Source organism: Eleginops maclovinus, chromosome 21 (genome assembly GCF_036324505.1).
Source record: "Eleginops maclovinus isolate JMC-PN-2008 ecotype Puerto Natales chromosome 21, JC_Emac_rtc_rv5, whole genome shotgun sequence".
Taxonomy (NCBI): domain Eukaryota; kingdom Metazoa; phylum Chordata; class Actinopteri; order Perciformes; family Eleginopidae; genus Eleginops; species Eleginops maclovinus.
This window is the reverse complement of record NC_086369.1, coordinates 13,005,464-13,024,736: the sequence shown is the minus strand read 5'-3', so window position 1 is coordinate 13,024,736 and position 19,273 is coordinate 13,005,464. Positions and strand designations below refer to the sequence as shown.

The 19,273-nt window shown below is 39.5% G+C and overlaps 1 protein-coding gene across 3 annotated transcripts in view; it reads left to right on the top strand.

The window, feature by feature from the left end:
• LOC134883826 (receptor activity-modifying protein 3-like) overlaps positions 1-19,273 on the top strand; it is a 25,351-nt gene extending 6,078 nt beyond the window's left edge. For all 3 annotated transcript variants that reach the window (XM_063912267.1, XM_063912263.1, XM_063912266.1), the window contains 3 exons: positions 11,419-11,448; positions 11,595-11,754; positions 16,489-19,273. In XM_063912267.1, the coding sequence (XP_063768337.1) occupies positions 11,419-11,448; positions 11,595-11,754; positions 16,489-16,744 (446 nt within the window). In that variant the 3' untranslated portion in view covers positions 16,745-19,273. The remainder of the gene's footprint in view (positions 1-11,418; positions 11,449-11,594; positions 11,755-16,488) is intronic.

Below are 19,273 nucleotides of genomic sequence, written 5' to 3'. Positions count from 1 at the left end.
TTATTAATCTTTCAGTTGCCGTTAAAGATTCACCAGAAGGGTTTGTCTCCTCGCTCATCCTGCTCCTATCACAGCCTAATGCTGAAGGCTTGCTGACTCTCAGTCCCAGTGTGTGAATCTGGCTGAGCACCATATGGTCGGCAGATTGCAGAGGCGTTTTATACTTCATAGATGCACCTATTAACTCAACGCTTATGCATCTGACCATTAATTATTTAAAGGTTCCAGTAAAAAAAGGGTACTAAAGCTGCAGTGTTTATCCATCAGTCTGGATTAGATCTCATCTCACCTGGTCTTCACTATGGAATTGCAAACATGTGCAAATCTAAATGAATTAGCTTGTTAGTTGGACAATACAAACATTTGAATATGTCCAGTGCTGTCAGGAATTATGATTGACACACGTTTTCGATACCATACTTTAATTTCTCAGTTTTGTTAGTAAGAAACTCCCCTTAATACGCAAGGATGAAGCTCCTCTTTACATATCCTCAGTCATCAATGTGTTGACGTCATGCTCAAATAGACAGAGGAAGAAAAACCATATCTCATTATCTGCTATAATTTGCAGGAGACGTCATTCACTGGTACATGAACATGTTCCTAAAAGGAGGAAGCAAGAGGGCAGAGATGGAGGAGGAGGGTGGTTATTTGACTCGAGGTCTGACAACGATGTGCTTTTCTGCCAAATGAACTTCCCATTTCATAGAACAGAATAAGTGGTAATGAGCACTATTCAACTCAGCATTGAATTATAGGTGTAACTGATGACTGAAATGATAGATTGAGATTAGCTAATGATGACCTCAGAGGGCCACATGTCGTGACATCGAGACAGATCTGGGTTCACGTTGAGTTGTTGAGATTTATTGGGTAACTGAGAAGAGCTCTTTGTTAACATGTTCTCCCCACAGGCAAAGCGTGCAATAGTCTGCGACAGCTGTAAGAAGTTGTAAAAGCATTACAAGGATTATTTGTAAAGCTCACTGGCAGGGTTCATGGTGCTACTGGGGGTGTGGAGTTAGAAAGTATGTAATCTGCTCTACATCTCAGCGTGAAGCTACCTGCTCAAGGCTAGTCACAGCACTAGGGACGTTTTTTGTAACACTTTGGTGGCTTGGTTGTATTTTGTCAATCGGTCAATAGGTGACACCAGGGTGAATACCTCCACTTGTTATTTACCGTCTATAGATGAGTCTGGTTTTGGTCATGCTAGCTTGGCTGTCTGTTGTGCGTTCTTACGTTAAGCTAACAGTTAGCTGTTATTATTGTTTGGTTATTACAGACCAGTCGATTCAGGTTTTCTGATTCCACTAAATACAGAAGATGAGACAGCTGGAAGGTTTAAAAGTTATTTTAAATGACCTTTTTCACATAATTGTGATGAATAATGGAAGTAAAAGTAACGTATTATGTTTCTGGTTGAGTAATTTCTCACATCACCTTAATAATTCATTGCATATTTCAGGTAGGCTAACCTAACCAATTTACCTTATAATGAGTACACCTACAGCAGGGAAGACAGTTTATTGATTCACCTATAGCCCTTTTACTGGTAGGAGAGCGACATCAATATAACACACGTCGGATTTGGATTTCGTTCATTTTCTAATTAATATGGTGGTGAGCAAATTGCCCGATTCTTCCCAGAAGTCGAGTTTACTCTAGTGTGGGACTAGGATTGCAACAAAAATGTCAATGAAGGTCTTAGATTTATTAATGCCCTTTTAGCGCTCTTGTTTGGCCTCACAGTCTTTTGACCCAGTGTTACAATTTTAATGTATGACTCGTCACATTGTCTCGGTTTCGGCATACTAATAATTCTCACTGTCGGCCTGTCTCCCTCTCTGCCTCCTCTGCTGTCGTTATTCTTTCGCCTTTCTGTTTCTCAGGCAGAATGATGAACAGCATGTTGGCACTGTCCTGACCGGCTCCAAGGCAGAGGCCATTGGCACTGCTGGTCAACAACTGACAGAAATACACCTTTTTGTGCTCAGTTCTTTTTTTATGCAATCAGTTTTTCCAAGGAAAATTGTTATTGGATAATTCAGCCCGCTCTCATTCCCAGGGCGTCAAATACAGAGATTTTTAAAATGATGCCAAGGGGTCCTGACCAAGCCTCTCTATGTGAGGAGTGGGGAATAAAAATGGGTTAGGAAATTATCTGTGAGAGGATTTCAGCATCGCTATTCGTTTTGTATCAGAACTCATCCGTCTCATTATCCATGTGGCTGTCTATTGGTATTTCCATTACGTCGGTGATGAGATTTTGGCCCGAGTCGGAGTGGTAACACATTCATCTGCTGTTCTTTGGCTTTTATCACACAGATTGTGCCAAGGGACTGTAATTAATGGCCAGAACATGTTGACATATTTATTGCTGACTAGCTGTGTGTGTGACTGAACCACTCACAAGTGTTTACTGCCAAAGGATGCATAGAAATTTCAGGGGTCCTTGCATTTGTCATTGAGCCCAGTCCCAATTTATCAGAGAATAAAAAGTGACCCATTTCCACTGAACCTCTTGTCTCTTTGTAGCCACGCAACTGTGTCTCCTGTCAAAAGCATTTAGTGTTTTTAAGCCTAATAATTCAAGCTTTCACAATTTTATTCCAACCAACAAATGTTTGCTTTTTATTGGAGGCAATCATTCCACTGGAGCTCCTTTTTGTGGTTTGTCAGAGACGGGGTGAAACAGTGGAGCTTTAGGCCATTTCTGGTTTCTATGTTTTTGAATTATAAATTTGTCTAGAGTTGAAGAGAAGTGCACAGGGACTGCTGATGAAAGCCCGAATTGTGTTGCATCTCTAATGCAGTTTTTCCGGTTAATCATCTTTGCTCACGAAGAATGATGTGGAATTTATATGTGTGCTGATTCCGCCATGTTTTATAATCACATCCGTGCTCTTTATCTGTCACCAACAGCCTTCTCTGTGCATCTGTGTGAGCTTGCAACTGTTTATGCTTATGTGAACACACTTTTTAAAACATTTTTGATGACCCTATTCCATTTAAATGCCACAGACACATTGTTCAGGAGAGCAGCAGCTGCAGTGCTTGCACAAACAAGCCGTGATAGCTCATTGACAGATGGGTTCTCTCCACAGGAGCTTATTCTGCTGAAGCTTTGCTGTAATTTTCCTCTCCACATGGTAAATGGACTGCATTTATATAGAGCCGCTATCCCACGTGCCCTCAGAGCCGTATGTTCACCCACAACATGCTGTCGAAGCAACATCCCTGCAATCATGAGCTGACCTGCTCCATCACCTGTCCTATACATGTAACTGTGTAACAGGTTTGAAAAAAATTGCAATTCTCTTCGGAAAGTCCCACTTAATGAATTCTCTCTTCTCCGCCACTGGCATTTCATTTCTGTCTCTCTCCGTCATGGTCATGTAGTACTCCGACTCACCCCTCCCTACTCTTCCTGCTTTTGTTTGCCAAGCACCCCTCTGTCTTGAACATCTGTGTCATTCTCCACTCTCCTCTTCCTCTCCCTCTTCCTTGACCCCTGGTTCCCCCCCACATGGAAGACCCTACTTTGACAGCCTGGATGCTTGCGCTCCGACCTGAAAGAAGTGAATGTCCTCCTGGGTGTATCTTGTACTCCAATAGTTAAATATTAATTATAGTTGAATTTTATTCATGACATGCCACTTTTGGGTTTTGAGTGAATCAGTGGCAAAGTGCACTCAACCATAAGATTGATATATTATGCTGTAAGTGCAGTACCATCCTTCCGGATTTACCTTTTTTAAATCCCAGTCCTTCTCTCATTCAGTGTCCTTCACAGAGTTTATTCATTCATTTCTGTTTGCCTCACCTGGCACATCCGCTGCAGGCTGAATAATAATCATTCATCAGTCAATAGCTGTGGCATGCACTCTGAACCCCGGAGGCTCGTGATTTTGAATAGGAACTGATCAGGTGGTTTTTCTAATCTCCGTTGGAACCTTTTGTCTAAATAAAATAGCTTCAGAACTAAGAGAGCAAAGAGCATTTAAAGTATTCAATCTTAGCCTTGGCATTTTCTGAATTGTGGGGCAATGCTCAGATAATAAATGGAAACAGCAGGTTAAAGGGCCCTTATCATTTTCATTTTCAGGTTTCATGTTGGTATTTTGTGCTTCTACTGTGACAAAAGGTCTTTATCTTTCTCAGACTGTGCTCGGGCTCTGTTATGATTGGTCAACCACTTAGAGATGTCCCGCCCCTTAGCCTTATCACGTATAATGTGTTTTAGAAACGCCAGTGTTCCATAGTGATGTCACTATGTTGCAAAGAAGACAAAGCAGTCCAATGGAGGCATTTCAGGCAAGGGGGGAGGGGTGTGTGGGAGAGATACTCCCTCTCTGGGGACTTTGGGATTTCAATATTTGCAGACCGTTTGCACAAAAACCTACATATCAGACTAAAGGGAAAACCCCAAACAGCGCAATAGGGCTCTCTACCAACTTGTATTGTTGTATTATAAATGAGTGCAGGGACCAGTAATACAAAATGTCTACTCAAATAACTTAATATTAGTTCAACATCCACCATTTTCATGCTATTGTACAGAGAACTATCACATGTTAAGACACTACATTGGCAGAAGAAGGTGATCCATATTGATATTTATCCACCAGTGAACAGGCACAGATCTGCTCCCTGAAACTCACAATAAAATAAAGGGATGCCCTGTGACTCAGGGTGACCTGAACAGGTCAGTGTTTCTATCACAACAACATCCTCTCCTTGTATTTCTGTCAGATGAGGCTGCCGTGGTAGCGTCTGGTCACGACCTCCTTCTCCAAGGTCATTCACTTTACAGATAACTGGGATGAGGGACAGTCTTTCCTTGTCTGTCTGTGGAAGGGTTATTACTGCTGGAGGATCGATGCACTGAGTAAACCAATTCTGTAGCTCCTTCTTTTGGCCTGTTTAATTCCTGTCCAACTTTGATCATAAAGCTGCTATTTATTTCAATATTATTTACACTTTGGTTATTCAATGAATAAAATAAGACTAGAGAGGACTGGCAGTCTTTTGTATTGCTTCAGAGCACAGAAGTAATGGAAAATCCCTGCCTACACATTGGCATCCTTTTCAGTCAAAGGGAAAATAAATTAGCACAAGGAGGGGAGGGGGGTGGGGGGATAAGCAGCAACATCCTCTGTGAAGAATGTGGGAAACTACCAGTTATCCCATTTTATTTATTCATCATTCTTAATTTAATTAAAGTAATGAAATGAAAGGCTCTCAATTAATTTAACCACGGTAATGTTGTTACTCTTCAGAATGTCAAATTGTGTTTCATCCGCTGGTTCCCTGTGTGCCCACATCGGACTCTTTATTACCTGACATTCATTTAAGAGCTGATTCTACTCGCTGCAGTTGAAGGGCTTTCTATTCATCTGTGGGGGAGTGAGAATATTTCTCAAAAGCAAGCTGTCTGTCTCAGGTGACCTCAGTCTGGTAACCTTAGTAAGTGTTTGAGAAGTTGCTTCATTCAGATTCAGAAATAATAAGAAAGGAGAAATACCTGTCACGCATTGAACATTGAATATCAGGCATAAAATATTCCTTATTATTTAGATTTGTTTTGTATAATTTCTGTTAAACAACAGCTTAACAACTCCACAAACGTCTTATCTGATCTATATTCTAACCTGAGGTAACCGTTCTATGTCTTTGCGGCCATGAAAACAACATACACACTTCCCTTTGAAGGGGTGTGTTCTCATCTGGCTTGTTTCAGTTGTTTTTCTGCAGATGCTGGACACAGTAATGAGGAAGGTGAGGGTGTTATTCATGAGTGCTGAGTGTTTGCAGATTAAAATGAGCCTCACATTTACTCAAATCATCTCATTCAGAACAGGTTCTAAATTGGCGATGGATTGTAAAAGTACTGTGCAGCTGTGGTTTTTATTTTGTCCAAGGCTCTCGACACATTTGAACATGTCACCATGCATTTCTCTCCCCCTTCACTATCCCTCCCCCTCTGCGTAGAAAGACAGAGTAGAAAAAGGGGGCAGCAGGAAGAGAAAGTTACAAATTGACGCCTGATTTATTGTCCTTCTTTATTTTTTCAGATTAGATTTAAAACAGAGACAGGCTAATGCTGTAGGCACAGAAACAGATGAGGTAAAACCTTCATATCCTGTTTGAGATGCATTATTCCCTGTTAGAGCCTCTCCAATTAAATCTGACCATTATTACGAACCCTCCTCTTTCTGTACTGATGATAATGTTGAGAAAATGAGGTGGAGGTAGTTAAACAAGCACTGACACTCATGCATTGGCTTTCAATATGTTTGGGACCTCGTAGGCAGTTTCTCTGCTTTCCTTCCTTTCCCTTTTCTTCTCATCTATATTTATCTTGACAGCGTAACAGACCAGTGGATGACAGCATGCCAGCTGAGCAGGTACTCGACTGGCAGCCTGTCAACCAGCATGTAACAGATTTAAATAAATTGATTTAGTTTCCTTCTAGTGGAAAAATAGCTCTGCTTGGCTGACATAATTCACAAGATTTATGCTGTTATAATTTAGTGCTACGGCTACATTTCAGATGACGGGTGTAGTTGAAATATTGGCTTGGTAGAATCAACAAGTATTTATCTGTCTGAGAACTTTTTTGATGGATTTCTGTTGGCAGCCTAAAGGAAGTAAATAATTGAAGCCTGTCAGCGTCTTGCTAATTTTACCCCCCCACACGCAGAGAATATAATGAATATCCTGCAGACGGGTAAGTCTTTCCTTCCTTCCACTAAGGGACAAAATTACACTTAATAATGCCAGTTTTAATAATGATGTTTCTTTAAAAGAGTCAGCTGCTACTTTAGAAATACTCCTTTTAGATTATTCTGGAATTAAAGCATCCTTTTGACAACACAAAAGTCATGCACACTTGGTTCAAAGACAGAGAAACTCTCATTGAATAAGCCTATTAAAATGGTAATTTGGCTATGATGTTAACAACACCTTGATGCTGACATGCTAGCAGTTTCCCCATAATCTAAACTGATGGGGTTACATCATGAAAAGCTCGGCTCGATCTAAGACCGGCACCGCCCTCGGTGGCCACGAAAAGAATCATTAGCATAACTTTGAACCTCATCGAAGGGGAACCTGATGAAAAATAAGTGAAAGGGTAAAATGATCAATCCACATGATGATGATGAGGAGAGGTTTAATGATTGTATAGTACCCAGAGATGAAGTTGCAGTTCTTAATGAGAGGCTGTTTAACATACATTTTCTAAGTGGTGTAAGGGCTATAGCAGGAACACAGACATCAGTCATCGGTCTCTCACAGTTCTACTTGTGCAATTAGAAAACGGCTTTCACATAGAGTTACTGCTAATTGACTTTTGTAGTTTTGTAAATGTAAAATGAAGACATTGCTGCAATCTGCAACTCTCAGCCTGTAAGTGTTCATGGTAGTAGACACAGCTACACATAAATTGCTTTGGAGCTTTTTATCCCCTCTGCAGAGGCATCTAATGGAAACTGTGGAAGGCTGTTACTGGCAATTTGTCGTTGAACATCCCTACTGGTGAGCTCTGTGCATCTATACACCACATCAACAGACAATACAATATGCTCTATGTACATTTTCTTAAAGTTGAACTACTTTACTGTTTTGGTTTTAAGGCCATCAGAATGTTTTCTTGTGACAAAGACCAAAATGAAGCTGTAATGATACAAACAAACAACAAGATATTGATAATGTGGGAAGCACACTTTGCTTTATTGCAGAGAGCTAAATGGGAAGACTAATTCTGTTCTCATGAAGCCATAGCCAACAGCAGTTTAGCTTAGCTTAGCTTAGTAAACAGGAAACCGTTAGCTGTTAGCTTTCAAGAACATAAGTAAGCCTTGTAGCACTAATCAACAAGTTATTTTAATGATGTTTGTTTCTTCATAAAACATAAATACTCACCTAACGTGCAACCAGACTTGATAATAGGAGGATTTATTGCTCAGAAGCTAGCCTCTCTGTGTTAATGCAGCTTTATATTTGACTGAGAATCAAAGTTCTTGTCTATCTCTTCGCAAATAAGCGTAGTATCATATTTTCCTAAAAGTCAAATTATTCATCTGTGTCTGTCTGGTGTGTAAATGGACAATTGTTTCCTCACACATTAGCCAAACCGATTTACAAGGTGATAATGTCAATGCTGTGTTCATGCCTTGTTCCAGTTGCCAAAAAGATAGCAGGAAATATTGCTTTGAAATATAGCTTTGGTAACAACTGAGAAATTGTATCTGTTATCTAAATCCAGACTGCTATTCATTTCAGCACGCACCGCAAGATGAGAGATCCACCAAGCTGTTATAATTTGTACTCTGGCAATAATCAATTTATAACTGTAAAACCAAATCTCTCACATACACACACACTCAAGCTGAAGCCAAATATGTTTGTTTTCCCTCAGTTCACAGAGCGGAAAGACAAGATGTAGTTTCAAACTTCCCCCCACGATTGTGCAGAGATCATGCTGAAGGGAATCCTGCTGCTAGCTTATTTTCATCAGTGACTCCATCCTGCTTGGGATTAATAACTACTATTAATAACTTAGAAGACAAGCCTCCTAGGCTGGTCTTTTTTTGTCAACAGCCTATGAAAAGAAAAAGTACAGAAGCCATTTGTTTCTAACAAAGCAGAGTCCACCTGGATATGAGCCTCTTTCTTGTTTCAGAATTAGGACTGCATTTTTGAAATCCTCCAAACTGATTGAAAGTCAAATGTGATCACATAACATCGTCTCGAACTAGACAACCTTTCTTATAACGTTTCTCGAACTAAAAGACCTTTCTTATAATGTTGCTGCAGAGCAGTGCTTTCCTAAGTGCTTGTCAAAAGAGTACATGTGGGATATTTGGTTCTGCTGATTATTGCCTCACAGGAGCTTATGTAGTCAAGATGTATTTATGTTGGCTGTTATGAGATGTTATTTTTGGCCCAGCTTGCATGATGCTTATTATCAAGAGAAATGCAATGCAAAAATAGTCCTGTGCAAACCAAACGGCTGAAAGACAAGCTATGAAGTTGGAAAACTCTCAAACTCATTTTCCATTAAATTGGATTTGATGTATTGATTAGCAGACAAGAATGACATTTTGTGGGGATCTTGAGAAATGACTTTCTGTCTCTTTGTGTCTGAAGAGAAGAAAAGAATTGTATTTAATGTCTTGAGATAACAATACAGAAATAAAAGAGTTTTGATTGACGTTTAACTGGGGAGTTTTAGACAGTGCCCTTAGCTGTCTCACTATCCCCTCTAAAAGAACAACGATGACTTGTCAGGACTCCCGATCAGAGCCCCTTTTATGTTCTGAAACAGCTTGTCTGAGAAGTCACTGTCATCTTTTAAAGTCTCTTATAGAAAAGCTTTTACTAGCTTCGTCATATTTGAGATTTAACAGTAGATTCTGTGATTGTCCTTCCTTAAAATGTTACATGTTTTGCTAAAGTTTCCTGAGACTTTTTGACTTTTTAGCCACTCACTAAAACACACTTACATTTGAGTAGTGATTAATAAGATATAAAGTATGAAATACTGAAATTTAGAGATAGCAAGTCTAACTGTTTCCCCTTGTTTCCAGTCTTCACTAAGCTAGCTTTAGCTTTATATTTAACACACAGAAAGTATGTAAGGTACCAATCCACTTATTTAACTCTTAACCCTTCTGTTATACTCGTGTTTCTGTAAAAGTCCAAATATCCCTGAGTCAATGTGACCCAGTGCATGTTTAATTATCCAAAAATGGTCAGAAACCCCAAATCCTGTTTCTTTTGTTTGTACATTGTTTGTACCTCTTATATTAATTCAATCACTATTTAGTGCAACTATGTTATTCACCTCTCACAGATCATTGTTCCATTAGGATAATTCACTCGTTTTTCACAAAAAGTACACATTCATTCACATTTTTCTAGATATAAAATACATTAGTTTTGCACAAGATAAAATGTTTAAAATGGTTTTTTAAATGTTCAAACTTTTTTTTCCATCAGGTGATGTTGATGAATAGAGATGAGACACCTCTTCTGTTCAGGGTCAAATTGACCCGTTACACTATTCTTCTGATCATCTGTTAAACCACGGTGAAACCACACAAATCCAATAAAAGTATAGCTAACTTGAAAACAGGTTGAAATCTACTCAAATATTGTTCTGTCTAAAATACGTAGACGAACACGCAAGGTACATTAAACTGATCCCCTCACAAACGCTCCATGTCGAAACATCCTCACAAGCTCAAACAGGGAGGTCTCTATATTTAGCACGCTAACTTAGTAACAGTGTTTGTCCCACGGGGCATCTATCAGACGGATTCCCCACTTTGTAAGTGTGACACTTCAAAGGGAGATACACCTTCCTGTGCAGCAGCATGTTTAGCTTCTGTTATCTATAACACTCTGTTGTGGTAAAAAAGGAGCTGCTGTGTGCACATGGATGGGAATAAAAGCTAGGTGGGGAAAAAAGGAGTTTGTGTGATGGATGCCCTTTTGTGTGGAGGAGTATCATTGGGATATCAATTTTTTACTCTCGCTCAATCTCTGTTTTTCTCTTTCCTACTTTTTCTCTCTATCTCTCTGCTAGACGTTCATTGAAAGACTGAAAATAATGATGTTTTGTTTCATTTATTCATGAAAATGTGTACTTAAATGGATTCTAAACAGAACGTTCAGATGGTCTTCATTCTTATGTGTCACTTATAGCCTCCTCTACCTAATTGAAACAAAAGACAGTTGTGTATGAATCCTGCTCTTCTTGGCTGTTGGCTATCTGTAGTCCAAACACACCATCACTTTTCAAATGAAAGTGCAAGCGATATGCTCTTTTTATTCCTCTGTGACATCGAGAGGCTGATGGGAATCGTTTTGCCGCTAGTTGAAAATGCAATGGATCTCAGGCAATAATAGCGTTTGGGAAACTTGCAAACCTAGCTAAGCCAAGTGATGTTCCATCCAGCAGATCTGTGTGTTTACCTTGGTATTGTTCTTAAGGTGCTGGTTCCCTTTAGTAAGACACATTTCTCTGGAACTATCTGACATCTCACCATGGCTGTTATCTCTTCTGGGATAACTGCATGAATTGTGATCAGTTTATCCACCTGGAAGTAGGTTGTAACAAAGAGAACGTGTTGATTAAATGAAATTATAGCAAACATAGTATACATTATATAGTTGATCACAATAAAAGCTCTATTGTAATCAGCAACGCTTTGAATGAGCAATGTGAGGTTTGAATTAGGAGTAACTTAATGCAAGAGACTGAGTTAAGATGCAAGCAAAGGATTTTGTTTTATGATACATTAATAAGTTTGTGGTTATCGGACGATCATCTCATTTACTTGTTAATTAACATGAGTGAACCCAGCTGTTCCTAAATTAATTCTTATTTTGTTTTTGTTTTTACAGTCAATGCCTGGATGATAAGAGGGTTGTCAGGTAAGATATCCATCCATCCATCCATCCATCCATCTTTGTCATGTCTCATTTCAGTTACGGTCATCTCTATTTATCAGAGTTACCACACACAAAGGAGGATATGTGACCTATAAATGCTCTTCTTCTTCTTCTTCCTGTCCTCTCAGCCACTGACGGTTTCAACATAGAGCCCACTCCCCTCCGTCCGAGGAAAGCCTGCAATGAGTCCCGTCTGCAGTGGGAGGTGGAGGTCTGTGGAGAGGACTTCAAGCGGAGCATGGGTCACATAGATCCACAATACTGGTGTAACCTCACACACTTCATCAGGTACAACCATATTTCATACATGTATATACTGTGTTGTTTAGGTGCAAGCAAAACTATTTAGTAAATCAATCAAATGATGAAGCTGTGAAAATGTTCATGATCAAGGTATAAAGGAATAGGTGCAGTGGAAATAGACAGGGAGTTTCAACAGTCAGACAATCAAATTCAGAATTGCATTGGACCATATTGCATGTTTTTCTTGAAGAGATAGAAGCTGTGTGTAGACAATTGAAGGGGAATATTAATTTGGTGTTTGTGTAGTTCTAAATCAAATTTGGCCATTGTGCAACTGATGAAATGGTACGCAGATATTGAGTATTTAAATTAAAATCGTGTGTTTTCTGTTAAGATTGTTTTGCCTTATGCTGCTTTGGCTGTTAACATTTACTGTTAGTTTCGAAAGTCTGAATATCTAATGATTTTAAAAATGAACCTCAGAATATGGCCTTTTTCTGATTGTCCTCATTGTTTCTGCCCACTGTAAAGACTGAGTTAGCAGCGGTGTGTGTGATGTCCTATGAAAAGGAGGGTGGTATGACACGTTTGGCAAATGATGTCAATTGTTGATGAATCAGTATATCAGAATAGTTCCTTAATATATATTTGCTTCCCTTTGCATCTATGCATTTGTCGCACCACATGTAATGGCACAATTCATTTAGACAAACACCCACACACACAGAATCAGCTCAGTGATAATTGCATTTTGAGGCATTTCTCACTGCCTGTAACCCGATTTTATTATATTCCCAAACTGGATTAAGAGCGGCAACACCTCCTTCATCTTCTCGTGCAGATGTCTGCTCTGCAGCGTGGGAATAACTGCACCTGTTTAATTCATTCTTAAAATAGGTTAGGGTGGCCTTATTATTGAGACACCAAAATTGTCCCGCAATGGAGAAAAAAGCACTGTTCCTTTTATAGAGAGTGAACTGCTGCTGGTGAGATTAGTCGACAGTTATCCGCTTTTACAAACAGGAAGTTTAAGGGCTAATTAAACTGTCTCTTTACATTAATCGACCAGTACAGCTTATTAAGAATTACTGCCGAGAAAATGTGTCAGCCAGTAGAAAGCCATGAAATATATGTGACATCTGGACTCTGAAACGTCGCCTGTATTTTAAAGCTCTTATCTTTATCCCTCATCTTTTCTCAAGAACTTTTGTCTTCTTGTCTGATTGCTCTATTTTTAAAGTATAAGCTAAGGGGATGTCATCCTACAGGTGGAATAAACACTTGGTTGATAGAAAAGTGTTATTCATCTCAGCCTCAAGCAGCTGGCTGGTTGTCTGTGGGTGGTAGAACAGCTGGAGCTTTGATTCCCAAAACCAGTTCTGTTTTCTAAGAAGCATCTGAGACTTGACCACCCATGTGTATCTATCTCTATCAACTCATTCCTTCCACTCACCTCTGACCTCTCTCTTTTAACTATAAAGGCACAAGGGGAGGGGGAGTTTCTTGTGTACAGATACACATGGGAGCTCAAAATTGACGTCAAAGTCATCTGTGTCACAGATTCGGGGAAAATTTGAACGATTCTGGGAAAACAGCCACCTGCTTTCCCAATCCGTCATGCTTCTGCTGTTTTTCTTTTTACGCCATTATTTATCTCTGGGGAATGTCAGAACTACATGCAGATTTCAAGAAACACAGTTTTTTATGACACTTTCACGCATCAATTTTTTTCAGAGATTCCGAATTAACGGCAGTTTGAAATGTGAGATAAAAGAACAGACACTTTAAGATAACATCAACCACGTCGATCATATGTACAGTATGTCAGCCAAACATGAGCCAGCTACCACAAAGACAACACTGCTTTCTTGAGTTCTGGGAACATCCCGGAACAACCTCAGGGCACTCCATAAAAACAAAGATTGTTTCATAGCCAAAATGGAGTGGGAAACACAGCATGTCTTTCCAGGAACTCTGCCTGCATACGTCCACATTTTTATGACAGGAATTATTCATTTGGGTGAATTTGTGTATGATACTTCATTTACATGACTGGAGGATACATGGACTTTCTCTGAAGCAGCTTACTTTAGAGCCTGGAAGAAAATGATAAGAAGGCGTGAGAGAAAGGGAGAGAGAGCGAAGGGGAGAGTGATGAGAAGGCTGGAGCGAGGGGCCTCGTGTTTGAACGAGATTGACCCCTGCAAGGCTTCCTCTCATTGACAAATGAGCCGTGCCTCTCTGCAGTGATAGGCCAAACACTGGGCCAACATGACAGTGAAATAAACAGTGTAAACAGACCACAGCGGGTACATTCAACACACTTCAATCACTTACAGTACCTCTAATAACATATTGATGTTCTGCCCTGTGTGGTTAACAGCTTCAGGAGCAGCTTTAATATTGGAGGAGGAACAGCAGTGTTGGTCTATTCGGACCTTTTTATATTACACATGTTCACTATCAGGAGTTATCTTCAGCCCCTGGGCCGACCAGATGCTGCTTTAAAGGCATCAGAGCTTTTTGCTGCTGCAACTAATGACAACTAATTGATCATTTAGAAGAGCAAGCCTCATTTTAAGTGGGTTATGTGGACCGCACCACTGGCAGTTACTATCAACTGTAAGCGGCCTGCCATGGAGGGAGAGGACATTTAATGATTAAAAAGATATAATGATGCACTGTTTGGCACAAATATATCACCAACAAAAGGTCAAGTAGGGTTAGTTACTATAGTCCCAACACATCTTTGCCTCATTCTTTTGAATTTCACAACAGGACAGTTTGTAATAACATTAATCTGATTAACTGGTGAGCACAGCTACCAGTCAGACGGTAAAACTGGGTGAAATGGATGCTTATATAAAATGGATGTGAGCAGCATTCCAATAGCAGCCAGTCATAATGCATATTTGGATGTGCGTCATTTATATTTCCATTAAGATGCAGTTTATCAGCCTTTGAACACATGTGGTTATCTTTCCTTCCAGAGCTACAAACCCCCCAGGGCAGTGTTATTTGTGTGGGAATCACTATGGATTTCCGTGAGGCATTATGGAATGACATTCTGAGGACACCTTTTGCTCATATTAGACACTAACCGTTATAAAAAAGATAGGCTTATTTTCATTATGTAGCCAGAAACTGCCAGTCCATGTATGCATGCACAAATATGCTATATCTGAGGCAAAGATTAAGCCTGTTCTGTGTACGTGTTAGCTGTTATGTTATATAATGCTTTGTATATGATGTGGATGAAAACCTGTTAGCTGTTGTGTATTACATCTGGGAAATGACTTCAAAAGTCTGTTACTCCCTACAGTCTTGCATGCTGCATCTTGATCATTTCTTTAAAGTATTTCTTTCCATCCTTTTATTTTCTCCACTCCTCAAACACTCCCTTTGCTGTATTTTCTTAAGTTCTCGGCAGTGGCATAAATCACTTTTTTTAGAAACGATTTGATATGATTATCCATAGGGGATCTAAAAAACGCAATTTCAACCTCAATCCAAACATTCTTTTGAAGTTTCCACATGAACATTAGAGTTTCCGCTGGTTTATTAATATACTATTGCTGAGTTCAGATTTCACAGGAAGCTTTTTCTCAGCAAAACACTTTTGTTATCACTGGCCTGTTGTGCCTCCTTCCCCCATCGCACTATACTATATATCTTTACATCAGCATACACACAATACATACGTCCCCGTGCAGCAGGGCTTATTTGATTTGCAGCACTTAAGCAACTGTCTTTCAAAAACAATGGCTACAGCTTGATGTCAAAGCCTTGGAGTACAGAGGGGCGGCAGCATAAAAATGTCCATATATTATGTCATAAGTAAAGTGGTGGATGAATATAGAATTTTACATTACGTCTAATGTTTATGTGTGTGCATTTTCTTTTCAGTTATAACAACAGGCAGTACTTGTTGCCCGTTATACCCTTTGTTTTGTCTCTCAGGCTGCATACAGGAGTCTGATCAATGGAGCTTGTTGGTTTTTGTTTATAGCTCCTGGAATGTTTCTCCTAATCAACTCATTTATTGTAGAACATTTGTATAAAACATATGTCAAAAAAGTCTAATTCTGGTCTGAATCCAATTTTCAACAAATATGTTGCTGCCCTTTTAGGCTTTGTAAGGCTGCACAACGATAACAGGCATTTTACCAGCCGGGCCTTCTTTGTATCTTTTATATCTCATACATTCTAGAGCTTTACATCCAAATGTAGGATTTGGACCCATTGGGGGCGTATGGAGACAATACAACTGTTTCTCCATTCAATGTTCTGCTGGTGAGAATACATGAGAAACAAATCTGGACCTAAAGGACGGAGGATTCAGGAAAGAGGGATTAAGGCTGGCTGAATGGATTCATCAAAGCAGAGCTTTAAGCCTGGAATCTCCATGAAGGCCCTGAACGCTAGTTGAAATGGAGAAGAGTAGTGGGCCAAATCGAAGTAAAAAGCAGAATAAGGCCTTGCACGATGATGGATTACTTACCAAACTATCAATGCTTTGATCAATTCAAGCTCAACCATAGTAGGGGTTTAAAAGGCTGTGTGACCTTCAGAGAACCTGTGGTTTAATAAGAGAGATTCACTTAATAGATGGGTAACTGTCCACCTCTACCATTATATGCAAATCAGTAGTTTCATCCCTTGAACTGTGTCCATTTAAGTACCCTAAAAGTAGAAAAGTCTTGATGCTCCAGGAATACCTAAAATAGAAGTGGTGATTTTAATCTTTTCCCTCTCTCTTCCTTCCGTGTTTCTCCCCAGTGAGTACAACCTCTTCACCCTCTGCACAGAGGAAAAGTCCCAAATCGTCAGCTGCTACTGGCCCAACCCGCTGGTAGAGAGATACATCATTCGTATACACAAGCACTTTTTCTCCAACTGCACCTTGGAGCAGGTGGTATTAGTGGACCCGCCGGACAACACGCTAACCATCCTCATCCTAGTACCAGTTTTCCTCACATTGGCCATGATCGCCCTGGTGGTCTGGTGCAGCAAGAGGAGTGATATCCTGGCCTAAGACATGAGGAAATGGATGGAGACGAATGACAGAATTCAAGGTCCCAACGTTCTCTATGAAAACATTTCTGTTAGAAGGAATGCACAGAGTTTTTTGGAGATTGCTTCAGTTGGTCAAATTACCCCATAAACCACCTGAACTTCCTGTGGAAACAAGGAAATCAGACAAAGGCAACGCTAAATTGTATTTTCTTGAGTTTGTTCACGGTTCTGACATTGGCATACTGTCACTCAACATGTTCATCAAATGTGTAAATTCTTAACTGTTTTTTTTTGTGGAAATACTTTCATTTGTTCTGTAAAAATGTAGGAGCTTGATCAGAGCTAGGTATAAAGGTTGGTTATGGAGGGAATATACGCCACTGTAAAATAATATAGTTTCGCTTTGGTTTAAGATAAAAATGTCTTAAACAAAGTGAGCTTTAAAAGTCGATCTTGTTACATTTGTATAAAGCCATATTAGCTGTTGTTGTTTCCGTTCTTGAGCGAAGCTAACCAGCTGCTAATAGTACCTTCTTTTATTTGAGCATACAGACATCAGAGGAGTATCAATCTCCTTTAAGAAGCGAGTAAACCCATTTCCTGGTTGCTGAACTATCCCTTTAGGACACAGTGGACTTAGGTCGTTTGACAACACTTATTGGGTAAATTGACCAGCAGGATCGAATAAATCTGTGTGTATTCTTCAAAGCTCATGCATCCGGACCGTTGACCTCGGGGATTCTCGTCAAAGCACTGAACCGTTGCTGAAGGCCAAAGTATCCACCAATCGTGAGAGGTAAGTCTAAACTGGTCAGAAATTAGATTCCCAGAGGACACCGTTTGTTAAATATTTTAACATGATACTGTATGATTGGATAAAAAAGAAGCCAAATATGGACTTTATATTGATTCTGCAAGTGTGTTAGTTGCTGAATAAAATGCCACTACTGGAAGAGGATACACTGGTGTGCAACCCTAAGACAAGGCAACACTATGATTCATATATTTGGGGAATTTCTTGTGTTATTACCTGAGCCTTGACTGCTTTGTCAGATACTGTTGAATAAAATACCAAGAGGGATTCTCAATGGAAACAGAACTATGGACTGAAATTGAGACCTCACACTGTACAGTTTTGCTTTCTGTTTGTGCTGTCTACTGTATCTGCATTTCCTCCCAAGTGAGAAGTACACACTGATGCTTTGAAGTGAATTCCTTTAGAGAAAAGGCTTCAGTTAATGTACACACTTCGTCGGTTCTTTGAACTGCGGTCATCAACAACCACGAGGCAAACTAAACCAAGCTTTTTTATTTTTCTTCCAAAGCATAAAGCGTCAATGCCTGTTGTCTACGGAAACTGATTAAATCTGTCGTACAATAACTGGTTGCTCTGCTATTCTTTGTGATGCAATGTTTCTTAGCTTATGTCTGTGAATCAATGTATAGGAGTGTTCTTCACAATCAAATGCATTTATTTATTTTGTAATTCACAACGCTTGTAAACCATTTGTAAACCATGGGAAAACATTGTTAATTTATATGTTCTGTTGCATTTTTTTATTTTAAATACAATGTCCATCACTGAAATTTGAGATATTTCTATAATCTATGTAAACAAAACAATGCCACTTGCAACTTTTGGCCTCCTCTCTTTGTATTTCACCAAACACTCCGATATGATGTGATATAATACAACAAAACTTAACAATTTAGATGTATTCATATAGTTTCACAGCACAGGAACATTTAAACAGGGCACTGGTTTTGAGATTTTGCCAGTAGAGGAAGTAAAATGCCTTTCATAAAATCAAATCCCAATTTGACATTGTGTATGGTTGCCATCTTCCCCCAGGTGTGGCCATTTAATGTATTTACGATCGCTTACATTGCTACCAGTGGAGTTCCCAATCTGGATTCAGGCGGCCTCCCGGAGTTTTTAATGTAGCATTGTTTTTGCGTACCCTACCATTGAAAGAGCTTTAGGAATTAGGTGTTTCCACAATGAGACCAAACTGCTCACAAATCAAACCTGCATATCCAAACCCTTTCACAGCGTGTGAATGTAAGTGTCTGTGTAAGATTAAAAGGAAAGTGGCTTTCATCAACGTGTAAATATTATACTTTGAAGATCTGCTCACTGAATTATTTAACTTATATTATATACAAGGCAATTATTAACCCAAGATCAATCCCAGACACTCTAAGTCCCAGTTTGCATTTTGATCTGTAGTCCAAATGAAGGAACACTGGCTCTGTTTAACCACAAGTGCTGACACATCCAATTTCTGATGTATCCAATCTGCATGGTGCCAAAGGAGCGTGAAATTAAACTTGTCTCAACTTTATTAAGCTATACTTATTCACTTCTGTGTTCACATTTAAAATGACAGTACGTTTACAGAACGATCATGAAATTTCAAAGGCACTGCTGGTGATAGGTGGCTTCAGTTATTCTGTCGGACTAGAAGTTATCACTGCTATGAACTGGATTAAGGCAAAGCAAATCAATGAAAAAACTTTGTGTTGAATAAACTTCAGCTTCTTTGTA